Source organism: Alosa sapidissima, chromosome 17 (assembly GCF_018492685.1).
Source record: "Alosa sapidissima isolate fAloSap1 chromosome 17, fAloSap1.pri, whole genome shotgun sequence".
Taxonomy (NCBI): domain Eukaryota; kingdom Metazoa; phylum Chordata; class Actinopteri; order Clupeiformes; family Clupeidae; genus Alosa; species Alosa sapidissima.
In genome coordinates this window covers 22297390-22321275 of record NC_055973.1, presented here as the reverse complement: position 1 = coordinate 22321275, position 23886 = coordinate 22297390, and the positions used below count along the sequence as shown (strand labels likewise).

Sequence of the window (23886 nt, the reverse complement as noted above, 5' to 3'; positions counted from 1 at the left end):
CTTGCTGTAAGTGAACAGACAAGAAGCAATCAAATCACACAGATCACACACTTTGAGTCCTTGCACAGAATGCTAACTAAAACATCTATGTGTCTGACTCTGACTAGTCAGCCATGTCTGTCCATCCATTTAGCTATCATTCTTGCTGTCCTCATCCATCCAACTCTCTATGTGTCTATTCAGCTGTTGGTCTGGTCTCCTCTGTAGCAGCAGACTGACTACTTACCTCAGGGTTGGTCTATACTGTATCTGCCCCCAATGCCAAGGCCTCGGTTGATTCGTCCTTTTTATGAGGGATGGTCCATCCCAATATGGACATGAGACCATATGACTGACTGATGGCAGGCATGTATGTCATGTAGCAACAATAGGTTAATCTAGCAAGGAGGGTGCAGGCACTGTGGGGGAGACCCACAGCAACTGGATCCCTAATTTGGAGTTTGCTATTATAAGATGCCACTCTGACCCTGTCTCCGACTCTGTTTTTCAGTGTCCTTCTTGACGTCTCCCGGTCCATGTAGAAAATTCCAACCCGCTGATCCATGTGCATTTCATCTGGTCTTCATCACTCATGCTGTCTCTGGTCAGCTGTACTTTCAGTACATCAAGCACATTGCCTGGTTTTTGGATTGAAAGCCTATCAGTGAGGTCTGTATTAGAATTTTTCTGGTAACACTTCATTTTAAGGGGTCCTTGTTCCAGTGTATCTCATAAGTGTAGCAACTTATGGAACAAGTAATAACAAGTACTTATGTTGTCCATACATAATGTATTGTTGTGTACCTACAAATCATTAGTACGCGTGTTGTGTAATAAGAAGTGGTTGTTACAATGAGTTGCTAAAGTGGCCTCTCTTTTTGGGGAAGGAAAAAAGTTGGCTATGGGGTGAAGTTTGGGACTCTTGACACCCTAACATTAAAGTGTAACTCCGGAGTAAAAACAACCTAGGGTGTAGTTAACCATTTCAAACATTTAATTGGGAGCAAAATTATGTTACTGGAGTTTTGAGCAAGACCGTTTTTTGGATTAAGACTAAATAGGCTTATAGTGAAAGCCAAGAGGGCCAGCTAGAACATCAAAACACAAATGCTATTTTATACCACTGACAATGCTCAAAATATAATTACACTTCTGTGATAGTGTGGTGAGGGTCCCTACAGACAAACTTAAGTATTATAAAGTTTGAAAGTGTACAGGAGGTTATAGCAAGACCTGTATCTGAAGGAAACAAATTGCCTGGCTTCGTGTTCCGGTAGCATCAAATCACGACGTCAGACATGTTTGTATTGTAAGATTCAAGCCAGATCTGCGCAGTGCTGCAAGATCTAACGCACCCACTGATTTGACTCTTCACCCCATAGCCAATTTGATTTCCTTCCCCAAAGAGAGAGGCCACTTTGGCAACTCATTGTAACAAGCCCTTTTTATCACATGTGTACTAATGATCTGTAGGTACTAGGGGTGTGAATCTCTCATGTAAAAGACTATACGATTCACATCTAAATACATGGGCACGATTCGATACAAGAAAAGATACATGTTCATAAAAAACGATTCAGTACGATTCGATGCAATTCGATGCAGTTCAAGAATGGAAAGCATTCTGAAAGATTTTTTATCATTTGCTCAAGGTGCACATTAATTTTATATTATCAGCTATCATGGTCATGGTTGTCAATTAGGCAAAAAAATGTGTGAATATGATTATCTAAACTGAGGTTTGTTTCATATACTGTATTGAAATGAAAAAAGAATAGTCTACATTTCAGTCAAACACAGCAGCCAAATACAACATATTTTTTTATAGACTTTATAGATTTTATAGAGTTATATCTGATTGTTTTCATGGAGCTGTAGCCTTGTTGAGGTAAGACAATACCAAAATAAAATAAAACAGTGCTTAAGACACTCTTGGCCTTTTCTCATATAGCCTACAAGAATAAAATAGGCCTACATATCAATGAACTCTCTGGGTTTATTTTGTTCCAACGGTAGACCTAATGCAGAAATCTATGATGCCACAAGTCTGAGTGAATATGAACAAAATAATTGGCTAATAATTTGTGCATCGTTTTAGCAAGGGCCAAATTATTATTTAACATTAAGGAAATCCCTTCATCAAACGTAAGGCTATACTCTACAGACTATCGTTGCTGTTTAGTGTTTAATTTCGCGCTGGATTTTGAAAAACAAAAGAGTAAAAACTGTAAAACAAATGACCGAGTGCGAGTTGCCACATGCTTAAGTTGCAGTAGATGTATGGATAATGAGGTCATTTGACAACTTTGGGCAATGAATGTAGCCAAAAAAGAACTGCATTACCCACAATTCCGTGCCACGTATAGTTTCAAAACCGGATGTGGGATGAACGCGCTGCTTGGAACGTAAATGAGAGTCTGAGCGAGCAGAAAAGGTTGTAAACCGATTCGTAACAAGTAAATCGATATAACGACTGGTTCATTTCAGTTTTATTCCGATACGGGGCTTCACATATCGATGTAGCCGTATCTTACACATTAAAAACGGATACCGATATCGGTTAATCTTTACACCCCTAGTAGGTACACAAAAATATATATGGACAACATAAGTACGTGTTATGACCGCCGCGCAGCGCAGCGAATATAGGTTTAGTTTTTTTTTTTTTCGCATGTCCCATACTCACACAGTAGACATATATACGCATGCATGCACATGCACACACACAGGCACATACAGTAAACAGGCAAACACACAAGCACATGCACATGCACGCACACACACACAAACATAAACATGTACACGCACACATGCACACAATTCAAGAATTTCTCAGAATTATGAACAGGCAAGATGGGGGTGGGGTTGTATAAAATGTATTTTACATGTGAAATCTATGAACTAATCATGTTTTGGTACTTGTTGTCTAGCAGATACCAGTGAGAATTAAGTGTGCATAATGCAATTCAGTGAGACAGTTAGAATCATATATGCCTTTCAATGTGACTTATTTTTGTGGAAAACATGTGCTGGTCTGGGCGGCGGTCATATTTTGTACCGCTCTGTGGTACATCTAGTTACATATTGTTACATAGGTTGTTACACTGCACTTCATTATGTAGATACACTGGAACAAGGACCCCTTAAAATAAGGTGTTACCGTACATTTTATTTGTTTACTGTTTTTTTTGGTAACACTTTATTTTAATGTGTCGCTGTTACAGTGTACTTACCTAATTAGGTACAGTAGTACAACCTGTGTAACAACATGTACTATCAGGTACTATCATTGTACTTGCATAATGTATTTGTGAGTACCTACATATAGTTGTTACATTGTAATACTGACTGCTTTTACAAAACTTTGCCAATTTGCCTAAATTTTCATCAGAGGCAAAGAGCTGACCTGAGACCTGCTGGATGGGGTAAATCGGGTCATGATAGATTTGATATACAAAGCATGCTTAGCTCCAGTCAAGGCCTCATTGTCTTCAGTGCACATGTAACAGCTGTGCTGCTACAACCTTGTTACTCTTTGATACAGTGGAATAAACTGGAACAGGTCTTGTCTTGGAACAGATCTACTAATTCACATGTACTGTGTGGTGTAACAGCAGACACGTTTCAACACATCAATTACAGGATATATAACATCATTGACAGGATGTACTGTATATATGTAGATGTAAGTACTTAACTGGTACACTTTATTTTAATGGGTTTATGCCACTGTATCAAAGAGCAATAAGTGTGTACCAACACAGTTGATATATGTACTATGTAGTGAATTAGTAGACCTGTTCCAAGACATCGAAGACATAACATACATGTCATATGTACATGTAAGTAATTAACTGGTACACTTAATAGGTTTATTCCACTGTATCAAAGAGTAACAAGGTTGTAGCAGCACAGCTGTTACATGTACACTGAAGACAATGAGGCCTTGACTGGAGCTAAGAATGCTTTGTATATCAAATCTATCATGACCAGATTTACCCCATCCAGCAGGTCTCAGGTCAGCTCTTTGCCTCTGATGAAAATGTAGGCAAACTGGCAAAGTTTTGTAAAAGCACTCAGTATTACAATGTAACAACTATATGTAGGTACCCACAAATACATAATGCAAGTACAATGATAGTACCTGATAGTACATGTTGTTACACAGGTTGTACCACTGTACCTAATTAGGTAGGTACACTGTAACAGCGACACATTAAAATAAAGTGTTACCTTTTTTTTTTTTTTTTTGGAAATAACTACTGCCATTGTGTATAGAGCCAAGGACAATGGATACTGATATAAACTGATGCTTGTTTTTTTTTCCATCCCTCCAAACTTTTGTTTATGGATAGGAAACTAGACAGCCACAGCTGATTTTTTTAGGAGCCTAAGTACTGATCTATTGGCACTGCATTGTTTCCTTGAGGACAAAGATAACCCTGTGAATTGCATCTCAGGTTCCTCCATCAACTGCAGATGGCCTTTGAAACACTTGTCAGTGTACCTTCACACCCTTATGAATTTGTACAGCAGCTGCTCTTTGGACTCAGAGGCCTGAATGCACATACAACTGCTGCTACTGTGTGTTATACAGATGGTACTGAAACACATAAGCTAATTAAATTGCAAAATTAATTAAGAACAGATACCTAATCCATATTCTATTTGAAAATGAGATGAAGAAGACCTGGGTTTGACCATTTTGAACTGATTTGCAGGACCACAAAACTTTTGCACTTGATAGTGACACATGCACACTACATGCTTACAGATCTACAAATGTAAAAGTGTTGTGTCTATATTGAAATGTAATATTTAACGTATAAGAGACGTATATTTAACGTATAAATAAGAGACTAGGTATCTGAAATGAAATGTAAATCGTGCACACAGGGAAATCATCCATTATATTATTGAAAACATTAAGTCTACAGGGTAGCTGGCCGCTGACCTCTCTAACCATATCCATCTAGAAACACTAGTTCAGCTGTTTGCACCAAGAAGAAGTCGAGGAGGTGTTGAGTCAAAGGCATCTGAGTCTTACATTATCACTTGACTTGGGGTCAAGAAAACTGTCAAGACATGTTTACACACCAAAGAAAGTGTGAAGCCACACACAAGGTTCCGATAATGTGACAGATGGCTTAAGAGTGAAGGTGATTTTTCTTCACCCACTGTAAGACATTTGAGGTCACAGTTTCCTTAATTAGATAGCTGTGAGATGTTGGACATGCCATTCCATCTCCTGCGTTACCCTTATGGGGACCAGTCTCAGCTGTCTAGAGTCCTTGAGCCATCACCACCTCGGCCTGCGGGACGTCAGAGCTTCTCCTAAAGGATGGGTATTATTGGCATGGGATGACTTGCTGTGGCAGGTGGCTTCATGGACTCCCGTGACACCCTGCTCAAACCCATCGGGAGGTGTCTGGACTCTGAATGCATCATATAGTTTCCTTGTGTATACTGTACATGAGCTTGTTTCTCTATCCATGTCCACATGACCTCACAGACTAACCCATGGAAGAAGGACAGAGAAGTGGTAATCCTGTGTGAATCGTACAGTTTTGTTTGCTAAGGACCATGAACAGATGTGGCATGGCCATGATCAAAGTTTAGTGTTGTTGGATTTACTCAGTACATGTAACTAATCTATTCATCATATTTACTCTGTCATGGTGGTGTATTAAGCACTGTCTTTTTCTTTTCTTTTGTTAGGTTTGTTTCATGGTCTCCTATTGTGAAAAAGTGACCTTTGACCCCTCACAAAGAACCACAGCATTACCATTCAACCAAGTGAACTTGGCTTTGAATATCATCATGCCGGCTCAGCTGCTGATGCTGTAGAGTAAGCACCTTTATTTTGACTGCTACTACATGAAATAGATACATTTTGCTGAAGAGGCTTTGTAATTATGTATTGCGTGATATCTACTTTTGTTTAATGTGTTTGGAAAAATGTATAGGCGTACTCTTTAACACCAAACAGGCACTGCATTGGAACTGTACTCAGGGATATATGCTGAATCCCAGCAGGTGCTAATGTTAATGCTTTATGCTTACTGAGATGTGTGGTTTCTATATATGTATAAGCATGTTTTCAGCTGCACAATTTTTTTTTGGTGTTCATGGGCTATAGTTTGTGGGGACATATCAGATTTAGACTCATAGGTCTGTTGCTGTCCCTCAAGTTGCTAAGACAGGTACTTGCAAGCCCTTGTGCTGTCTTGTTTACCATGCACATGCATGTCTCCTTCCCTTTGTCCTTGAATACAAAGATAACCCTGTGAAATTCTTGCTAAATGTCAATGAGACTGAGAAATATTTCAATCTAATCTGCAACAGGTGTTCTTGCACATAAAACAGACATCAAGGCATAGATTTCCTTCCTTTTCCTCTTTTATTCTCCCCTTTATTCTCCTAGGCTTCTTGGGATACAATTTATAAGACTAGAAGAGAAAAAAAAATATTTTGGGTAGTTACAAGTTGTATTTATTGACTATGCATTTTTTTCCCAGTATATACTGAAATTAAATTATGATGTGTTTCAATGAAATGTGGTTATTGCTGAAAAGTAAAAGACTGATTTGATCCTCCATTTTAGAAGGAGGTTGCTAACATATTTAGTTTAGGGATACATAATGGCATGCGATGGTCAAATTTGAGGTTATAATAATTAAAATAATAATACTTTGAAGATCACAGCACTCCTCTGTCCATCGCCTCCCACAGACATGAAGATGGGTATGGATGGCTTCTCTGACCTGTCTCCATCCTGAGTGGATGTGTAATGTGTGTGTGTGTGTGTGTGTGTGTGTGTGTGTGTGTGTGTGTGTGTGCGTGTGTGCGCGTGCGTGTGTGTGTGTGTGTGTAGAGCTGTGTTGTGAATTGGAGCACAACAGGTGTTACCTTGTCATCTCCTTATAGAATCTCAGGGTAGCAGCAGCCAACAAACTCCTCCTCTGGGACCAGAGCCAGAACATTCATTTCAGTGCACAGTCATTTCAGTGTAGGATCAGCCTAAGACAAGCACAAGGACGTGGAAAGATTCTTATTGTTTTTATCTATACTATTTCTATGTATTTATACTATATCTCTCTTTCCCACTTTGTCATACAGAAGGACCTTGTGGATGAGCCTTTTTACAGCTTTGACAGTAAAACTGAATGTGTTCAAATGGAAGATTTCTCTGGTCCTTGAGGTGGACTCTCGCAGTTCAATCTTCAGTGCCAACAGGTGTAAAAGTAAGCAGACTTTACTTTGTTCAGCATGTGCTGTGATGTAATTCTTGATTTGGCTTTGTTAATGAGTTCGGTAATTTCACTATATTCATAGTTTATGTCTTCAATGTTTTCAAAATACTACAAAATTATTTTATATATATATATTTCTTAAGACCTTTCACCCTTTTATCTCTTCAGTAGAGTTATAATATCTCCTAACATTGTGATAGGTACTCCCAAGCAGACTCTTGATCTCCTAAAATTGTGATAGTTACTGTGGTAGTTACTCCAAGTAGTGTTTATTATTTCTTATAGACCCTTTCAATCTTCTTCGAGAGGGTTTCCGGTTGACATGTTCAAAACCATCACATACTTTGAAATGAAAATGAATAAGACATTACCGTAATGCTATGCAAAATATTGACCTTAAAACTGTTTGTGCCAAGCTACCATTAGCGCAGTGTTGTTTTAAGTGCCACCAGAAATGCATTAGGAATGCATATGTTTGTTTATGCAGTTGAAAGGGTCTATTCAAATCTTATGCTTGAACCAGTGGTTAAAATTCTGAGCCTTCGGTGTTAATCATATAATTTCAAGATTGTAATAGAATAGATTGATGAATGAATTTATCTATGACAATAAATATATGATAATATTATCTATGACAATATATCAGTGTTATTTCATAAATAGCTCAGTAGCATCACAGGTGTTTATTAAGCAATTTCTCATGATGAGTGAACATCCATCAAGTTGAGCTTTGATATGCTGCAAGGCAGTGCTCTGGTGGTTTGCGAAGGCATTGCAGGTGGTCCCTGACCATCATGTATCCAACACTGCAGCTTCACTGTGGGCAGGGCATCATTATGTGCACCTCACACCCCATAACAGTGGTCTGCAGGTTGCTTCTTAGTCATGATGGTGGTTGAAACAATTTACTTTTTTGTATTTCATTTCATTTGAGATATGGTTAGTCATTGTCTTAAACAAACTCATGTAAAATTTCCAGACCATCTACAGTAGTATGGAATTCTTGCTTAATGTCAGTGAGACTGAGAAATGTTTAAATCTATGATAATAAATCAGTGTTATTTCAGTAATAGCACAGAAATATCTCATATAATTATTTAACAATCTTTCAGTAAGCAGGGAAGAGGTGGTGTGCTTTTTTTTGTCTTTATCTTTATTTATCTGAGTAGGTGGTTATTATTATGAAATAGCTCAACATGGATTCATGTCGTAAGCAAGCAAAAAGTGTACATAAAGCTATATTTTCAATATTTTAAATTCTTTAAGGTTCAGAGCTTTTGCTCAGTCTCTCAAACAACTGTATTTAGTCAGCTGGAATGGACTATGAATAATTGTGTGTGTCTTAACTTTTGACTGGTAGTGTATATATTGGGTGGGGGGCTTTTTTATGCCTTTAATCGGACAAGACAGGAGAGAGAGTGACAGGAAGCGAGCAGGAGAGAGAGATGGGATGGGACCAGGAAATTACCCAGGTCAGACTCAAACCCGGATCCCTGTGGGCACATGGACACAAATATGGTAGGGGCGTTGTAACCAGTTGCACCATAGCGCCTCCCATAGTGTGTAAAATTCAACAGAATAGTGTCGTCTCAAAACGAACACCAAGTTCGTGCATTTAACAGAAATGACCATCGCAGCGTTAACTTATAACAAATATAACTTATGTGTACTCTATTCATCAATGACATGCTGTGTCAAAACATGTATGCTTTATGTTATAAGTTGCTTGTACTTCGGTAAAATGTGTTTTCCACTGCTGCTGGGCCAGTTCCTTCAACCGTGTTTGAAAATGCTCCCTCCTTTTCGCTATGTAGTCAAGATGGCGTCCGCTGAGGGCGAGAAGTGTTCCACATCTTTCCACACTCAACTATTTGACTATTATGAGTGCACCATCCGAGTTCACTTAGCGTCATCTGTATTTTCAGTGTGAACGCACTCATACACACCAGAGATAGTGTATCACCATACATCATAGTATTTTTTAGCAATAATATTACACATGACAATATGAAAATGGTACTATTCACCACTGCTATCTCAGCCACAAATCACATTGGCTTGCAGTCTTGAAAGATGTGCAAACACAAAGAGGTAAAACTTGATCTAGACCAACATTAGTAATCAACTCAACTTCCTCATCTACAGTATACTTTGATCTCTGCCCTCATGCTGGTTCTTGCTCTATTTGCTCTACATGTGAGCTGCCCACCTTGCAGCATTTATGTGAATAATGTCATCAATTATTTCATTAATATCACAATATGTCAAACTCTTACCAAAGGAAATAATTCTGTATAGACACAGTACAGACACAGTATAGACACAGTACATTATATGTAGGCCTACAGTACAGTACAGTATACAGTATATCTATATTGATATGATATGACACATCCCTATTTGACACCTTTAGTTAGGTCTAGATACCTTTAAGAGAAATATTAGGCCTATAGACAATGGATAATATAACACTCTTTCTGTCTACCTTATTAGGAGTACATTTATCAAAAAGTTGACCATTTTAAGGCCTTTATAGAGGACTGCATATATTGTCTGTCATCTTAAATTTTGGCAAAGAAAAAAATCTGAAACAGGTTGTTTTGTATGCAATGGGGTCCTAGCAAGTAAAACATCACCAGTTCAGTTGCAGTTCCTAAAATAACAAGATTCCCCTCACTAATATGTCACATCCCTTTTTGACACCTTTAGTTAGGTCCAGTTACCTTTAAGAGAAATATTATAGACAGTGGATTATATAGTATTCTTTTGAAGGTATCCAATGCAGTCTAGGGTTTTTTTGTTTTGCTACTGGGTTCCCCCAGCAGATGTGAGTATTTCACACAAAGGTTGTAAATACCACTCTTACTAGCACACTTTCTCTTGGATATGTTGTTTACAAACCAGCAAAGATCATTTCTGAAGAGCCATGTCGACTGACAAGGAAATATTACACAATGTAATACAAATACTACGCTATTGTACAATTGGCGTACAGCAATTCGTGATCCTCTGGGTCGAGGAGAGCAAAGGCTGATTCTCCATAGCTGGCTAAGCTGAAGCTGTAGAGGGCCTGCGATTCTCCCTATTACAGATTTGTTCACCATCAAAATGACTTAGAAGCTGTTATATTAAAGCAACACCAAAGAGTTTTTTGCACCTTAATATAATGTTTCCAAAATCATTTCAGTGGTTCATCAACTCGTAACAGGGTGAATGGCACTTCTGCATTCGCTTTGCGGCCCTCTATTGGCTATAACTGTACTATGTAAGTTTGCCAGATCGGGTAGCGGATCTGTAGTTCGATGGAATGAGACATAAGAAACTACAAATTTGACTTGCTTCTGATGTCGCAATCCATCATACTTTCATTAAATCATGCAACATACTCTACCGTGTCTGTGGACATCATTATTTGCAAAGCCGGTGCTAGATAAACAAATAGCGTGCGTGCGACAGAGGAAAAGTGCTTTAGTGTTGCTTTAAGGTTAACAACTTGCATGCATTTCAAATTTCCAAAACATTTCCATGTTTATAAATTTTTTTTTATAATAATTAGTAACACTGCTGTATAAACAGTATTAACCAGTAAGAAATCTTAAAAAATCAACCTTTTCATCTTGCATCTGCGTGGTGTAATGGTAATTTAAATATGTGTGGACTCCCCCTCTGTATCTAAGTTTGGCAGAAATTACCAAGAACTGCTAATGTCATGGCTAGTCTAGCATTGTTTTCATCCTCAGGGTTAAAGAAACAGTTATATTTTCACAGAGCCCTACTTCAGTTTCTCAATTCTCTATATAGGCAACTCCTTTTATATGAACACTAGAAAGCATTGACTGTACAGTATATATACAGTCAGTGCTAGTTGGCATGACCAGATTCCTCAAGCTAGCAACAGGTCAGAGAGCTATAACCTCTCCTTGGCCTCAGTAGTAATGAAGATGTGACGTCTAAGATCACAGCAGACTTGGCCCCCATAAAAATGCCCAAAGCTATGTAATACTGATTTTTTTGTTTCCTTTTTATTATTATTATTATTATTATTATTATTATTGTTATTGTTATTATTATTATTATTGTTGTTATTATTATTAATAGTAGTAGTAGTAGTAGTAATGTTTATTTGATATGGACATAGCAATTACATTGGACAAACCAGAAGCATTGTTTGAGTGTTTTAGCACAGGTGCTAATTCGCAACACTTGTCCAGAGGCGGCTTTTGAAAAGATAGAGCAACTAAAATATCAAGAAAGGAAAGAGAAAACACCAGACAAAGATAGAAAAAACCAACAACAAATCAAAGGAAAAAGAAATCAAAGAAATGCAAGCAATTTAAATGTAAGGAACATAAAAAAGATACAGAGCAAAGCCAATATGAGCAAGCAATCAACCGGTTAAGGACTATTCATGTGAGCACTGTTGTTTAAAATTTAGCCATTGTTTGAGTCCTTTGTTAGAAGCTTTACTGTTGTTTTCTAGTTTTAGCTCAGTGGGTAGAGAGTTCCAAAGTTTGCCCCCCTTTACAGAGAGAGCAGACTGGCAGAAAGAAGTCTTGCATCTTGGGATGAGACAATCACCACAGGTGGAGGCTCGTGTGATCGCTCTGTGATAGCTCTGATGCCTGATGGCAACTTCAGAAAACAGTCTTGACACATGATTATTTAGACATTTAAAAAAGAATCTTAGAGTACTAAAACTGATAAAAATTTAACAAGTGAGAAAGTTGTATTTCCTTAAAATGTGGGAGTGATGCCATTTCAGTGGTTTCTGGTCCATGATTTCTATTGCTTGCTTATATTGTATTTTGTCATGTACCGACAGTACTCAGTGACCTCGAGGAACAGAGATCTATGTGAAAAACCTCAGGAATTCTCTTTTAAGACGTCTCATCATGACAACAAGTCATTTTGGCTGTCAGTGCTTTAATATTATAATTATAATTATAATATAATTTGTCTGGACAAGATGCCTTGAAAAAAGTCAATCTCTTATTAAACTAAGCCAAAATGATCTTACGAGAGAGAGCTAGGTAAGTATCTCTACACTTAAAAACAATACCAATTAAGTGGCTTTTCAAGTCATGTGCCTGCATTAGGACGATAGAGAGCAAAAAGGTTTATTTTTTATGAGATTTTATCTATATAAGGAACTCTGTTCATTTTGACCTGTTAATCTGCTGTATGGGTATAACAACTACTGCTGATTTGGTCTCAGCAGGCATGACTGTCAGTTTAATGAAGTTTAATGGGCCAATTCTCTTCATAGCATCATAAAAGAAGAAGAAAGCCCTTAGTTGAGCCCCCCCCCCCCCCCCCCTTTCTATGTAGGCCTGTTATGAATGTATAGGTGGGGTCCTTGATGAATGTTACATGCAAGTGTCTTATGAACAAAAAACAACAGAAACACTTTTTAAGTGATTGTATTGGAATGCATTCCATACTGACAACTAAGACACAGCAAACAAGAACTTTTCAGACAAGTCCATCATGAGAGCTTCACTCTTCAGCGACTCCTTTCTGTGGTACAGCAAAAAAAAAAAAAAAAAACATTGTCAGTAATATGTGGCTAAATTTCATTGTCAGGGGTCTGAAATTAACTTATATTAATTTACGAACCACTTTCACGTTTTACCAGCATTTCACTGATGGATAGGTCCATTTTTAGCCCCAATGATAGTGAATGATTTCAAACCGGATTTTAACATTTTAATCAGCGTAGTACTGCTAAAGGCTGCAAATATAGCACAATGTATTATAGTAATATGTACAGTACTGGTCATGACAATGTTAGTAATGTATTTGTATTCAATACAGTGACAACTGTTGCTCTCACCTTGCCACCTGCATCACGACTCTTGGCTCTCATCTTGTTGACCTGAGACTCAGCTATATCAGCTCTCTCCTCAGCCTCATCCAGCTCATGCTGAATCTTGCGGAACTTGCCCAGGTTGCTATTGGCCTGCTCCTCCTGAAATGTGCACACAAATGAAGTGTATTTTGTTTATTGTTTATTTGCATGTTCAGCACTTTATAGATTAAATTACTTTGATAATAGATAAAACAAGGAAGAGAAGGAAAAACTAAGGAGAAGAGGATGTTCACTTACAGCCTCCTCTGATGTTCTCTTGTAGGACTTGACCTTCAGCTGCAGTTTGTCCACCAGATCCTGAAGACGGCTCAAATTCTTTTTGTCCTCCTCAGTCTACAGATGGGAGAGGTGGGTGAATTTTAGCATTTAGCACTATGTATTATAAAAAGTCTTTTTGGGATGGTATAATTTAATATACCTGATAGGTGAGCTCCTTGATGCGGCGCTCATATTTACGGATTCCTTTGACAGAATCACTGGCCTTCCGTTGCTCTATTTCCACCTCACTTTCCAGCTCTCTCACCTAAATGTTGACAATTAAAGTGAATACTGAACACATGATGATATGTCTACCTGTAACCATATCTAGTTGAGTACTGATTATTAGAAAAAAGCTCTTTAGCAAAAACACAGCATTTACCCTGGACTCCAACTTCTGGATCTGTTTTTTGCCACCTTTCATGGCGATTTGTTCAGCTTCATCCAGACGGTGCTGCAGGTCCTTGATGGTCTGCTCCATGTTCTTCTTCATGCGCTCCAGGTGAGAACTGGTGTCCTGCTCCTTCTTCAGCTCCTCTGCCATCATGGCAGCATCAGTGATGGCCTTCTTGGCCTTTTCCTCAGCATTCCTGCACTCCTGCACAGCCTCCTCTACTTCATTCTGCAGCTGGGATGTATCACCCTCCAGCTTCTTCTTCTGGTTCAGCAGGCTGGTGTTCTATGTGATAGAAATGTTCACGATGGTCTGTGTCACATTGTGACAATCTGTGTCATATGAATAAATCTTAAAACCACCATGTTTAGGATTTTACCTGAGAGTGCAGCAGCTGCACCCTCTCACTGACGTCCAGCAGCTCCTGTTCAGCCAGTTTCCGGCCTCTCTCAGTCTGCTCCACTATGGACCTGAGCTCTTCTAATTCTGCCTGCATGAGATTGCTGCGTCTCTCCACAATAGCAGTGTTCTCTTTGAGATCATCATTACTACGTAGAGCATCATCCAGCTGCAGTTGGGCATCCTGCAATGTACACATGTTAGAAATGTAAACATGTATTTTCTAGTTTGCTAAAATATACAGGCTAACCTTGTTAACTCTTGTTTGAGTGTATACAGCTAGCTATCCAAAAAGATAGTTAACCTAGAGCAGAAATAAAAAGCAAAGTTGCACCTTTCAGATAAGATGGATGTTTGGGATATACTCTTATATATTTCTACAAAATTGGTAGAAACCAACTTAACAGGGCATCTACCTAACCCATGTACAAATATGCAGTACACAATCACAGGTTTAAACCTACATTGAAACATACATTTCATTATTAATAATAATAACAGTACAATATAAACAATAAGTTTACTATGGCATGAATAACTTCCCTGCTCAAGTCAACACTTTTCTAAACAGGGATTAAACTAGCCAATGCTATGGGGCTTGCGTTGTGTTGTGTATAGAGCACGGGAGGTGTCACTGCAAAATATTTTTGTACAGTATATTGAGAGTATGTGCACTCATTTTACTAACTTGTGGTCTCATTTTACTAGATTGTGTGGCCAATTTACAGTAATATATTGTGTGCTCATTTTGCTAGATAGTGCTCTTGTTTTACTAAATTGTGGTCTCATTTTAGTAGATTGTGCGCTCAATTTAGTAAATCGTGCACACATTTTAATAAATTGTGCTCACAATTTAGTAAATTGTGCTCACAATTTGGTAAAATGTGTGCACAATTGACTAAATTGAGAGCACAATTTAGTCAAATAAGCGCACTATTGAGTAAAACTCAGGTGTAGGAATGCACTCCTGTAAGACCTACAGTATGCAGTTAAGTGATTTCTTGACAGTCAATGGGATTATGGAATTCTGTGCTGTATTGTTTCACCTTCATATGTCCATGCAGACCCTTGAGCTGCTTCTGGGCCTCAGATGCCTGCCTGTTGGCCTGGCTGAGCTGGATCTCCATCTCATTGAGGTCTCCCTCCATCTTCTTCTTCACCCTGAGAGCTTCATTCCTGCTGCGAGTCTCAGACTCCAGGGAGGTCTGCAGGGTATCCACCACTCTCTGCTGGTTCCTCTTGGCTTGCTCCATCTCCTCATCCTTCTCAGTAAGTTTACGCTCAATGTCAGCTTTGATCTGATTGAACTCCAGCTGAGCTCTGAGTATCTTACCCTCCTCATGTTCAAGGGTACCCTGTGGAGATATAGGAACATGATAATCTACTTAGTTCTGTAAACATAAGCTTCCTTGATGTCTTTGAATGAAGGAAACTAGTTTTCTGATTATTTTGATCTTTATGAATGTACCTCCGCTTCCTCCAGGGCAGTCTGTATCTCTGCCTTCTCTTGCTCAAGTGTCTTCCTGACCTTCTCAAGCTCATGGATGCTCTTCCCAGTCTCACCAAGTTGCTCAGTGAGATCAGAAATTTCCTCTGGAAAGTAAACAAAGATTAGTTAGTTGTGTGATGTCACTTTAACAATCATATAAGCTTTGTCTTAAGGGAGGATCAAACAGACCTTGGAGATTTTTGTTCTCCCTCTTCATGGTTTCAAGGTGATCTAAAGATTCCTCATAAGAGTTCTTGAGTTTAAAGAGCTCAGTGCCAAGAGATCTGGACTCTTTCTGAGAACTCTCCAGCTCAGTCTGGGACTCCTCAAACTTTTGCTTCCACTCAGACAAGACCTGTTAAGGTGAAAATCTTTAAATGTAAGTCTGAGAATCGTGTTAAGGCATATTGGCAATGATGTTTTGATCATTTGTTTTCTTACCTTATCAAAGTTTCTTTGTCTCTTGTCTAGAGCAGCAGCAGCAGCATTGGATCTCTCCACATCTACCATGAGATCTTCAATCTCATTCTGCAGTCTATGCTTAGTTTTCTCCAGGGAGGAGCATTTGGCATTGACAGCCTCCACAGCTTCCTCTGCATCTTGCAGACGCTGAGCCAGCTTTTTCCTGTGGAAAAATAATTGAAAGTGAGTGATGAATGTACATGCAATGTCTAACCATTGATTTTAAACAATTCATACAGTCAATTCTGGGGGCCTTACTTGGCATCTTCTAACTCCTCAGTCCTCTGGATGGCATCAGTCTCGTACTTGGTTCTCCACTGAGCCACCTCAGAGTTGGCCTTGGAGAGACTGCGCTGCAGCTCAGCCTTGGCCTCCTGCTCCTCCTCATACTGCTCCCTCAGGAGGTCAGCATCATGACGAGAAGACTGCACTGCATGGGCTAGTGCATTCTTAGCCTGAGGATAGGATCAGATACAAGTCCATCAGATATTTCATAGCTTTAAAGTAACTCTCATCTGAAAGACATTTTCTGCAAGTCAGTTATCTTCTGCAAGTCAGTTACCTTCACTTCCTCCTCAAGTTGCCTCTTGAGATCCTCAACCTGTTGCGTGTAGGACTGTTTGCCTCTTGTCAGTTGAGAAACAAGTGAGTCTTTCTCTTCCAGCTGTCTTATAAGCTCACCTTGATAACAGAATATACATTTTTCAATGATAATGTTTATTTCCTTCTTTTTTCTTCATGCATGTATCAAATCACTCAGTTGTTTTACCATTTTGACTTACCATTTTCAGTTTGAAGCTTGGCTTTCTGCATGGCGAAGTCATTGATGGAGCGCTGGCCTTCCTCAGCCTTTGTTCTGTATTCAGTCATCTGGTCCTCCAGTGTTCTGCACATCTTCTCCAAGTTTGTCTGACAAAATAATACAGAATGTTGTTCTCGTGTACTATTTCTTGAAAACAGTTGTCAGTAGAAAAAATCAGTTAGAGTCATTATACAGGTTCTTTCTTTAGCCATTTTGTACAAACCTTGGTCTTGGAGACCTGCTCCATGTTGGAGACAACATCGTCCAACTCCAGACGGAGCTCACTCTTCTCCTTCTCAAGCTTTTGTTTCACTCTCTGAAGGTTGTCAATCTGCTCCCCGAGGTCAGCTACAGTGTCTGCTTGCTTCTTCCTCAGTGTGGAGGCAGTGGCCTCATGTTGCAGAGTGGACTCTTCGAGGTCTCTGCGCAGCTTCTGGAACTCAGCCTCCCTCTTCTTGTTCATCTCAATCTGGGCAGCAGTGGCACCTCCAGCCTCCTCCAGCCTCTCACTGATCTCCTCCAGCTCTCTGGCCAGGTCTGCCCGCTGCTTCTCCACTTTGGCTCGGGCAGCTCTCTCAGCCTCCAGCTCTTCCTCCAGTTCCTCAATGCGGGCCTAATGAAAGTAAAGAAGTATGAAGTATATTTCATTTTTACATTTTTGAAATCTTTTCCTCATGAGAAACATACATGAATTTTATTACAATATTTTTTTATGTTTTCTTTCCTATCAATTTAAATTCTTTGTTTTACCTGCAACTCCTTTAGTTTCTTCTGGAGCTGGGCACTCATAGCTTGTTCATCTTCAATCTTGCTATTAAGTTGACTGATCTCAAAGTCTTTCCTGTGTTAAAACAGGTCATTGAAAAATGGAATGAATATATCTTTTCTCTGTATACTTATTATTTATTATAGATGATTTGTACATACTTCTTTATCCGCTCTTCAAGCTGCTGTTTGTCATTCTCCAAGTCCATTAAACTTTCTTGGGTCAACTTTAAGTCACCCTCAAGCTTTCTTTTAGCTCTCTCAAGATCCATTCTCAGTTTCTTTTCCTGTTCCAGGGACCCTTCAAGCTATTTAAGATTAAAAAAAAGGAATTATGTAAGTGTCTTCATTCATTTAACACAGTGAGACATAGGTTCCTGTTTGTATTTCCTACATCATCAACTTGCTGTTCCAACTTGGTTTTGGCCTTAGTCAGAGTGTTGACTTTGTCCTCCTCACTCTGAAGGTCATCCAACGTTTGCTGGTGAGCCTCCTGCAATGCTTTCTTCTCCTTAGTCAGCTTGGCAATGATTTCATCAAGAGCTGCCATCTCCTCAGTCAGGTTTTTAACCTAAAAGTAAAGTAGACCATTGTGAAGCGATTACTTGATTACTCAATTACTTGACTTCATTACTTGACCATTTTCCTTGGTGATTAGGATTTTCAGTCCTGCTGACCTTATTCTCAGTGGCATGTTTCTCTTTCTCTACTTTAGCTAGAGTGAGCTCCAGATCATCAATGTCCTTCTTGAGCTCAGAGCATTCATCCTCCAACTTCCTCTTCTTTGCAGTCAGCTCTGAATTCATCTCCTCTTCATCTTCTAGTCTCTCAGCCAGCTCCTTGGATTTGGCCTCAAGCTGGATCTTACTCTTTATCAGACCTTCACATCGCTCCTCAGCATCACAAAGACTGTCTTGTTCCTAGGATGAAGAAAAGATGTGGATCGATAGATTGAAGCTACTAAATCTGACACATTTGCATGAGCTTTTGAATATTAGTTAAATTAAAATAGGTAGATCTTTCACTGACTAATACATTGTTTAGTATACTCACAGTAGTATACTTGACTAAATTGTTTAGTGTACTCACAGTCTGGACTTGAAGTTGTAGGTCATTCTTCTCTTGGAGAATAGAAACCATTTTCTCCTCCAGCTCTTTCCTACGAGCCTCAGATTTTGCATAGGCCTCCTTCAGCTTCAAGAATTCTTCCTTCATGTTGGCCATCTCTTTCTCAGCATCAGCAGATTTCAAGAGGGGCTTGATCTTGAAGTACATCTTCATCCAGGGCCAATTCTTGACACCCATGAATGCACGGACGTTCCACTGGATCACCAGCAGTGCATCCCTGTAATATAATTTGTGCTGAATTAGTAATTAATGTATACCAGGAAATTCTTTTCAAACAAAAATAAATTTAAAGTTATTAATGCGATGTTACCAAATATGTGTAAGTGTATATGTACAAATATATGAGTGCCTAGTACCACTGATATTATATACCATTTTTTTGTTTTAGAGGTTATTATCACCTGCGTTCTACGATTTTCTTGAATTCAACCCTGGCAATCATTCCACGGGCTCTAGACTGTAGACCAGTGATGATGAGAGCGAGACGGTCGTCTCTCATCTCCTCAAGGACACCCAGGAGACCAGCTTTGAAGAACACCTGATACAAAACAGGTAACAGTCTTTTTTACTATACAAGTATAGCTGAAATCCTCATCTACCAAAACATACAGTATGACATAGAAAAAAGATACCACAGAAAGTGTCAGATTGTCAAACAGTGTTTGCTTTATCATGGAAGGATTATAGGAACATTATACTATAAAGCACCTTAGTGTGTCCAAATCTGTACTGTTCATGGTCAATATCCAGGGATCCCAATAGTTTTTCTGCTCCTTTCTTGTTGTCAATGAACTGTCCCTCAGGGATAGCTGCAGGATTCAGGATACGGTATCTGAAGAGGTTAAAATAGTCCTGGTATAGACATATTCTTCCAATATTGTTGTGAGAAATATATAATTATTAGGACAAAAAATAACAGATTTGACCTCTGTTTGAAGTCTGCATACTGGATCCTGTTGGGGAAGCCCTTTCTGCAGATCCTGATGCCTTCCAGCACACCGTTACAGCGCAACTGGTGCATGACCAGAGGATTCTCCATGGCCCCAGGAGTTTTGGTCTCGTTGGGGATGATGCAGCGCACAAAGTGGGGGTGAGTTGACCTCAAGTTGGTCATCAGCTTGTTGAGATTCTCCTGTGTCCATACATTTAAATAAAAACAAATTTCAGTAGGACTGCACAGAATCCCAGTTGGACCATTGATCTATATACTTAAAAGAAAGATATGTGGTACTAAAAAATGCCTTCACTTTAGTATGTTTATTTAACCTGTCACACTTACCCTGTGAAGGGCAGATACAGTCTGGAAAGAAGAACCCTTCTTCTTCTTGCCACCACCACCAGAATCAGCGGCTATTAAAATATCACATCTCCATCAGATCTTCACATAAACATAATGTTAATTAATTAATGTCACAGGATTAATTAGTCAGGGATTGACATAATACCTGCGTCAGCACCGGCATAGTTGGCGAAGAGAGCACATAGCATCTTAAGATTTGACTTCTGAAAGAGTCCGACCACAGTCTCATTGAGAGGGTCTTTGTTCTTCACCAGCCAGTTGCCAATGTTATAATCAACAGTGCCAGCATAGTGAACCAGGGAGAAATGGGCCTCTGGTCTCCCCTTGATAATCCTTGGCTTCTGGAAGCAGGCATTTTTGCCCAAGTGGTTGTCATAAAGCTTAGCTTTGAATGTTGCATCACTGGCCTTGGGGAACATGCACTCCTCTTCAAGGATGGACATGATACCCATGGGCTAGGGAGGAAATAATATGGAAGCATGATGATTCAAAACATTTTACAACCACACAAATAATAAAAGAGTGCTTCTTCATGTACAGTAGTGATCTATGTCTTCAAAGAAAATTGTGAGTAAATAAAGTGTCACTCACTTTCTCAATGAGCTCAATGCAAGCGGCCAAGTCCATGCCGAAGTCAATGAATGTCCACTCAATGCCCTCCTTCTTGTACTCCTCTTGCTCCAACACAAACATGTGGTGGTTGAAGAACTGCTGCAGCTTCTCATTAGTGAAGTTTATGCACAGTTGCTCAAAGGTGTTGAACTGGAAGACAATAGGAATTTTGTTAATATCATATATTTTGCTTAAAATGATAGTGTTTGTCTTAGCTTTAAGACTCACATCAAAGATCTCAAATCCAGCAATATCCAGCACACCAATGAAGTGCTGGCGAGGCTGTTTGGTTTCCAAGGTCAGATTGATTTTGACAACCATCCAGTTGAACATCTTCTCATACACTGACTTGGACAGGGCTCCAATAGAGTAGTACACCTAAAGATAAAATGGAAATGAATAACATGGACAACTTGAATTAGTTAAACAGGCATGGGTTTATAACAGTCCTGTTATTTAAAGGTATACTATGCAGTTTCAGGTATTTTTGGCGACTCTACAGCTGACCCTAGTCACAATATATTTATATTTTACTTTGCAGTTGTAAATATCCTACTTCTCATGGCTACACCTTGTACGTAACACATTATTGTCTAAGTGTAGTTAACTACAATCAATATTTCTACTTATAATACTATAATATCACAAGAATTCTGATTCTGAATTCTGATATTACCTGATTTACATTCTGTCCTTTGGTGACCCACTCATTTCCTACTTTGACCCTTGGGTGACACAGACCCTTAATGAGGTCAGCAGAGTTCAGACCCATGAGATAAGCGACTTTGTCGGCATCTGGAGTGAAAACCTCACAGTTACACCTCTCTACCCATATTGAACTGTAACATGTGTGGGTATTACATCCAACATGAAAAATGAATACACACCCTCAGTGCCATCAGCTTCTGCCTGCTCCTCTCTCTGCTTCTGCTTGAACTTCATGTTACCATAGTGCATAATGGAACCAGTCAGCTTGTAAATACCGTTCTTCTCCTCTTGAGTAAAGCCCAGCACATCAAAGGCGTCCTGTAACAAGTAAAATATTGCATTCAGTAACTACATCTCCCAACGTACAGTGTACCTCTGTATAAGTAAATGAGAAAGTGAAAGCAGGCCTACTCACATCAGTAGCCACCAGCTCATCAGCATCAACGATAGAGGCTACTTGTGTCTGTCCTTGGGAGATGAACGCGTAGTCATAGGGGTTGGAGGTGATCAACAACATCTCTGAAGAAATTAAGACCATACTGTAGGTTAAGTAACACTACTGTAACAGAGCTAAGGACACATAACAAGTAGACACTTATTTCACATTCATGTCCAGAAATGACTGGAGATACAGTATGCATGCAGTTCTCACCCAACAGCTCCGGTTTCTGTTGGGACAGGATCTGGTAGAAGATGTGGTAGTCTCTCTCAGCCTTGAGCTGAAAAGTGACACGGGACTTCTCCAGCAGATCTGGGGGATTGAAGAGTAATTATAACTTTCAAGCCATACATTCGGTCTCCACAGATGAAGGCAATCAAAAAGGGCTTATTTACTTACAGGTCTCAATATCTGCTGATGCCAGCTTGCCGCTCACACCGAAGTGGATACGGATGAATTTACCCTAGCATGAGTGACACATAAAAATTAAACATGGCAGTGATAAAAGCGTGGAATTTGAGTTGATAACGAGTTGAAAATCAATAGAGGGCTTACGAATCGGGAGGAGTTGTCATTTCTGATGGTCTTGGCGTTACCAAAAGCTTCCAGAGCAGGATTACACTGGATGATTTGATCTTCCAGTGTGCCCTGGGAAAATAAAACAATATATCAACTCACCTTTCAAATGCCAGGTGTTGGAGACTGGCCTGGCCACACCCACCTAGTATCTCCACTTATTTTCATATAACTGAGATACTAGTTTAGCTTCTTTCAATGTGTTTATGTCTCCCACTGATGGCAGGTCAGTGAATGACGAATTTTGAAATCAAAAGTGGCCGTGGTAATAGCCATACCTGCAAACATAAAAAAGTTGCAGGCAAAATAGGAAATAATGTTAGGAATCACTGATCAATGTGATTTCTAAGTTAACGTAAAAACTACGTCCATTACGATGCTAAAGTAGGAAAAAGTTCACAATTGTGAGTGCCCAGACTTTCTTGACAAATTGAGTGAGACTGGTAAAATTAGGTTTCTTGGAGATGCCTCCGAAGTGGAAATTATGTCCAGCACACATTGAGGTGATTTACCTTTTTCTCCTGAGAGGGGTCCTTCTTTCCAGAGGCTGCAATGCTAGCAAAGTACTGGATGACCCTTTTGGTGTTCACAGTCTTTCCGGCACCAGATTCTCCACTGTTGGTGGAAATGAAAGTATGCAAAGGTTCACTCCCTCATCAGCAAGTTAACAAGAAATTTAGAATCAAAGACTGGATTATACTCACGTGATAAGGACAGACTGGTTCTCTCTGTCTGTGTAATGTACAAGCATGAAATGTCAATATAAATCCAAAAACATACGTCATTATTTATAAATTCATGTTGTTAATTTTCATCAATTTTTAATACACTGCATACCCATTTAATGCCAAAGTGGTAGCTTTAACAGAAGATCTTTACCTGTTAGCATGTACTGGTAAGCATTATCAGAGATGGAGAAGATGTGGGGAGGGGCTTCTGATCTCTTCTTGCCTCTGTAGGCATTGACAACGTCCCTGTTGTACACTGGCAAAAACTTGTAGGGATTGACAGTGACACAAAACAGCCCAGAGTAGGTCTGTACAAATAAACATATTAACATAATAAACATATATTATATTAACAAAATAAACATATTATTTATTATGAACAATGTAAACAAATAAGGCATCAAAGTAAGTCTAAAGACAGAAATATATGGTAAGTTTGGACATTTGTTATTGATACTATGGGCCAGAGCCTCATGTTTGTACTCACGTAGATCATCCAGGCTGCATAACGCTCTTTGAGGTTAAACAGCACAGCCGGCTCATGCAGGAAGGTGAACATCGCCATGTCCTCAATTTTGTCATACTTAGGCGGGTTTTGTTGGTGGCAATCTATGTCTTTCACAGTGACAGTCTGTGTAATAGAAACAAAATCAGTCTATTTGGAGAATTCTCTCCTTCATCTTTATGTTACATATTTGTTATAAATCTAAGCAGCTCAACACAAA

At 39.2% G+C, this 23886-nt stretch overlaps 3 protein-coding genes across 4 annotated transcripts in view; 1 reads left to right on the top strand and 2 right to left on the bottom strand.

The window, feature by feature from the left end:
• LOC121688279 overlaps positions 1-23886 on the top strand; it is a 522978-nt gene that overhangs the window by 163367 nt on the left and 335725 nt on the right. The window lies entirely within an intron of this gene.
• Positions 1-23886, bottom strand: part of LOC121688276 (myosin-7-like) — a 95068-nt gene that overhangs the window by 68872 nt on the left and 2310 nt on the right. The window contains exons 4-38 of the mRNA XM_042067750.1: positions 23649-23792; positions 23313-23469; positions 23138-23165; positions 22946-23048; positions 22413-22505; positions 22257-22320; positions 22071-22169; positions 21834-21937; positions 21598-21736; positions 21387-21505; positions 20939-21088; positions 20690-20860; positions 20244-20553; positions 20078-20148; positions 19725-19930; positions 19507-19630; positions 19200-19336; positions 18760-19015; positions 18348-18590; positions 18065-18241; positions 17833-17978; positions 17656-17746; positions 17129-17518; positions 16886-17012; positions 16666-16784; positions 16362-16558; positions 16083-16266; positions 15831-15996; positions 15621-15745; positions 15199-15507; positions 14133-14336; positions 13742-14038; positions 13520-13624; positions 13339-13434; positions 13066-13200 (exon numbers count right to left, since the gene is read on the bottom strand). Coding sequence (XP_041923684.1) covers positions 13066-13200; positions 13339-13434; positions 13520-13624; positions 13742-14038; positions 14133-14336; positions 15199-15507; positions 15621-15745; positions 15831-15996; positions 16083-16266; positions 16362-16558; positions 16666-16784; positions 16886-17012; positions 17129-17518; positions 17656-17746; positions 17833-17978; positions 18065-18241; positions 18348-18590; positions 18760-19015; positions 19200-19336; positions 19507-19630; positions 19725-19930; positions 20078-20148; positions 20244-20553; positions 20690-20860; positions 20939-21088; positions 21387-21505; positions 21598-21736; positions 21834-21937; positions 22071-22169; positions 22257-22320; positions 22413-22505; positions 22946-23048; positions 23138-23165; positions 23313-23469; positions 23649-23792 — 5586 coding nt within the window. The remainder of the gene's footprint in view (positions 1-13065; positions 13201-13338; positions 13435-13519; positions 13625-13741; positions 14039-14132; positions 14337-15198; positions 15508-15620; positions 15746-15830; positions 15997-16082; positions 16267-16361; positions 16559-16665; positions 16785-16885; positions 17013-17128; positions 17519-17655; positions 17747-17832; positions 17979-18064; positions 18242-18347; positions 18591-18759; positions 19016-19199; positions 19337-19506; positions 19631-19724; positions 19931-20077; positions 20149-20243; positions 20554-20689; positions 20861-20938; positions 21089-21386; positions 21506-21597; positions 21737-21833; positions 21938-22070; positions 22170-22256; positions 22321-22412; positions 22506-22945; positions 23049-23137; positions 23166-23312; positions 23470-23648; positions 23793-23886) is intronic.
• The window catches only part of LOC121688278 (myosin-7-like), a 69900-nt gene continuing 58650 nt past the window's right edge, over positions 12637-23886 (bottom strand). The window contains exon 39 of the mRNA XM_042067752.1: positions 12637-12749. Within this exon, the coding sequence (XP_041923686.1) occupies positions 12729-12749 (21 nt within the window). The 3' untranslated portion in view covers positions 12637-12728. The remainder of the gene's footprint in view (positions 12750-23886) is intronic.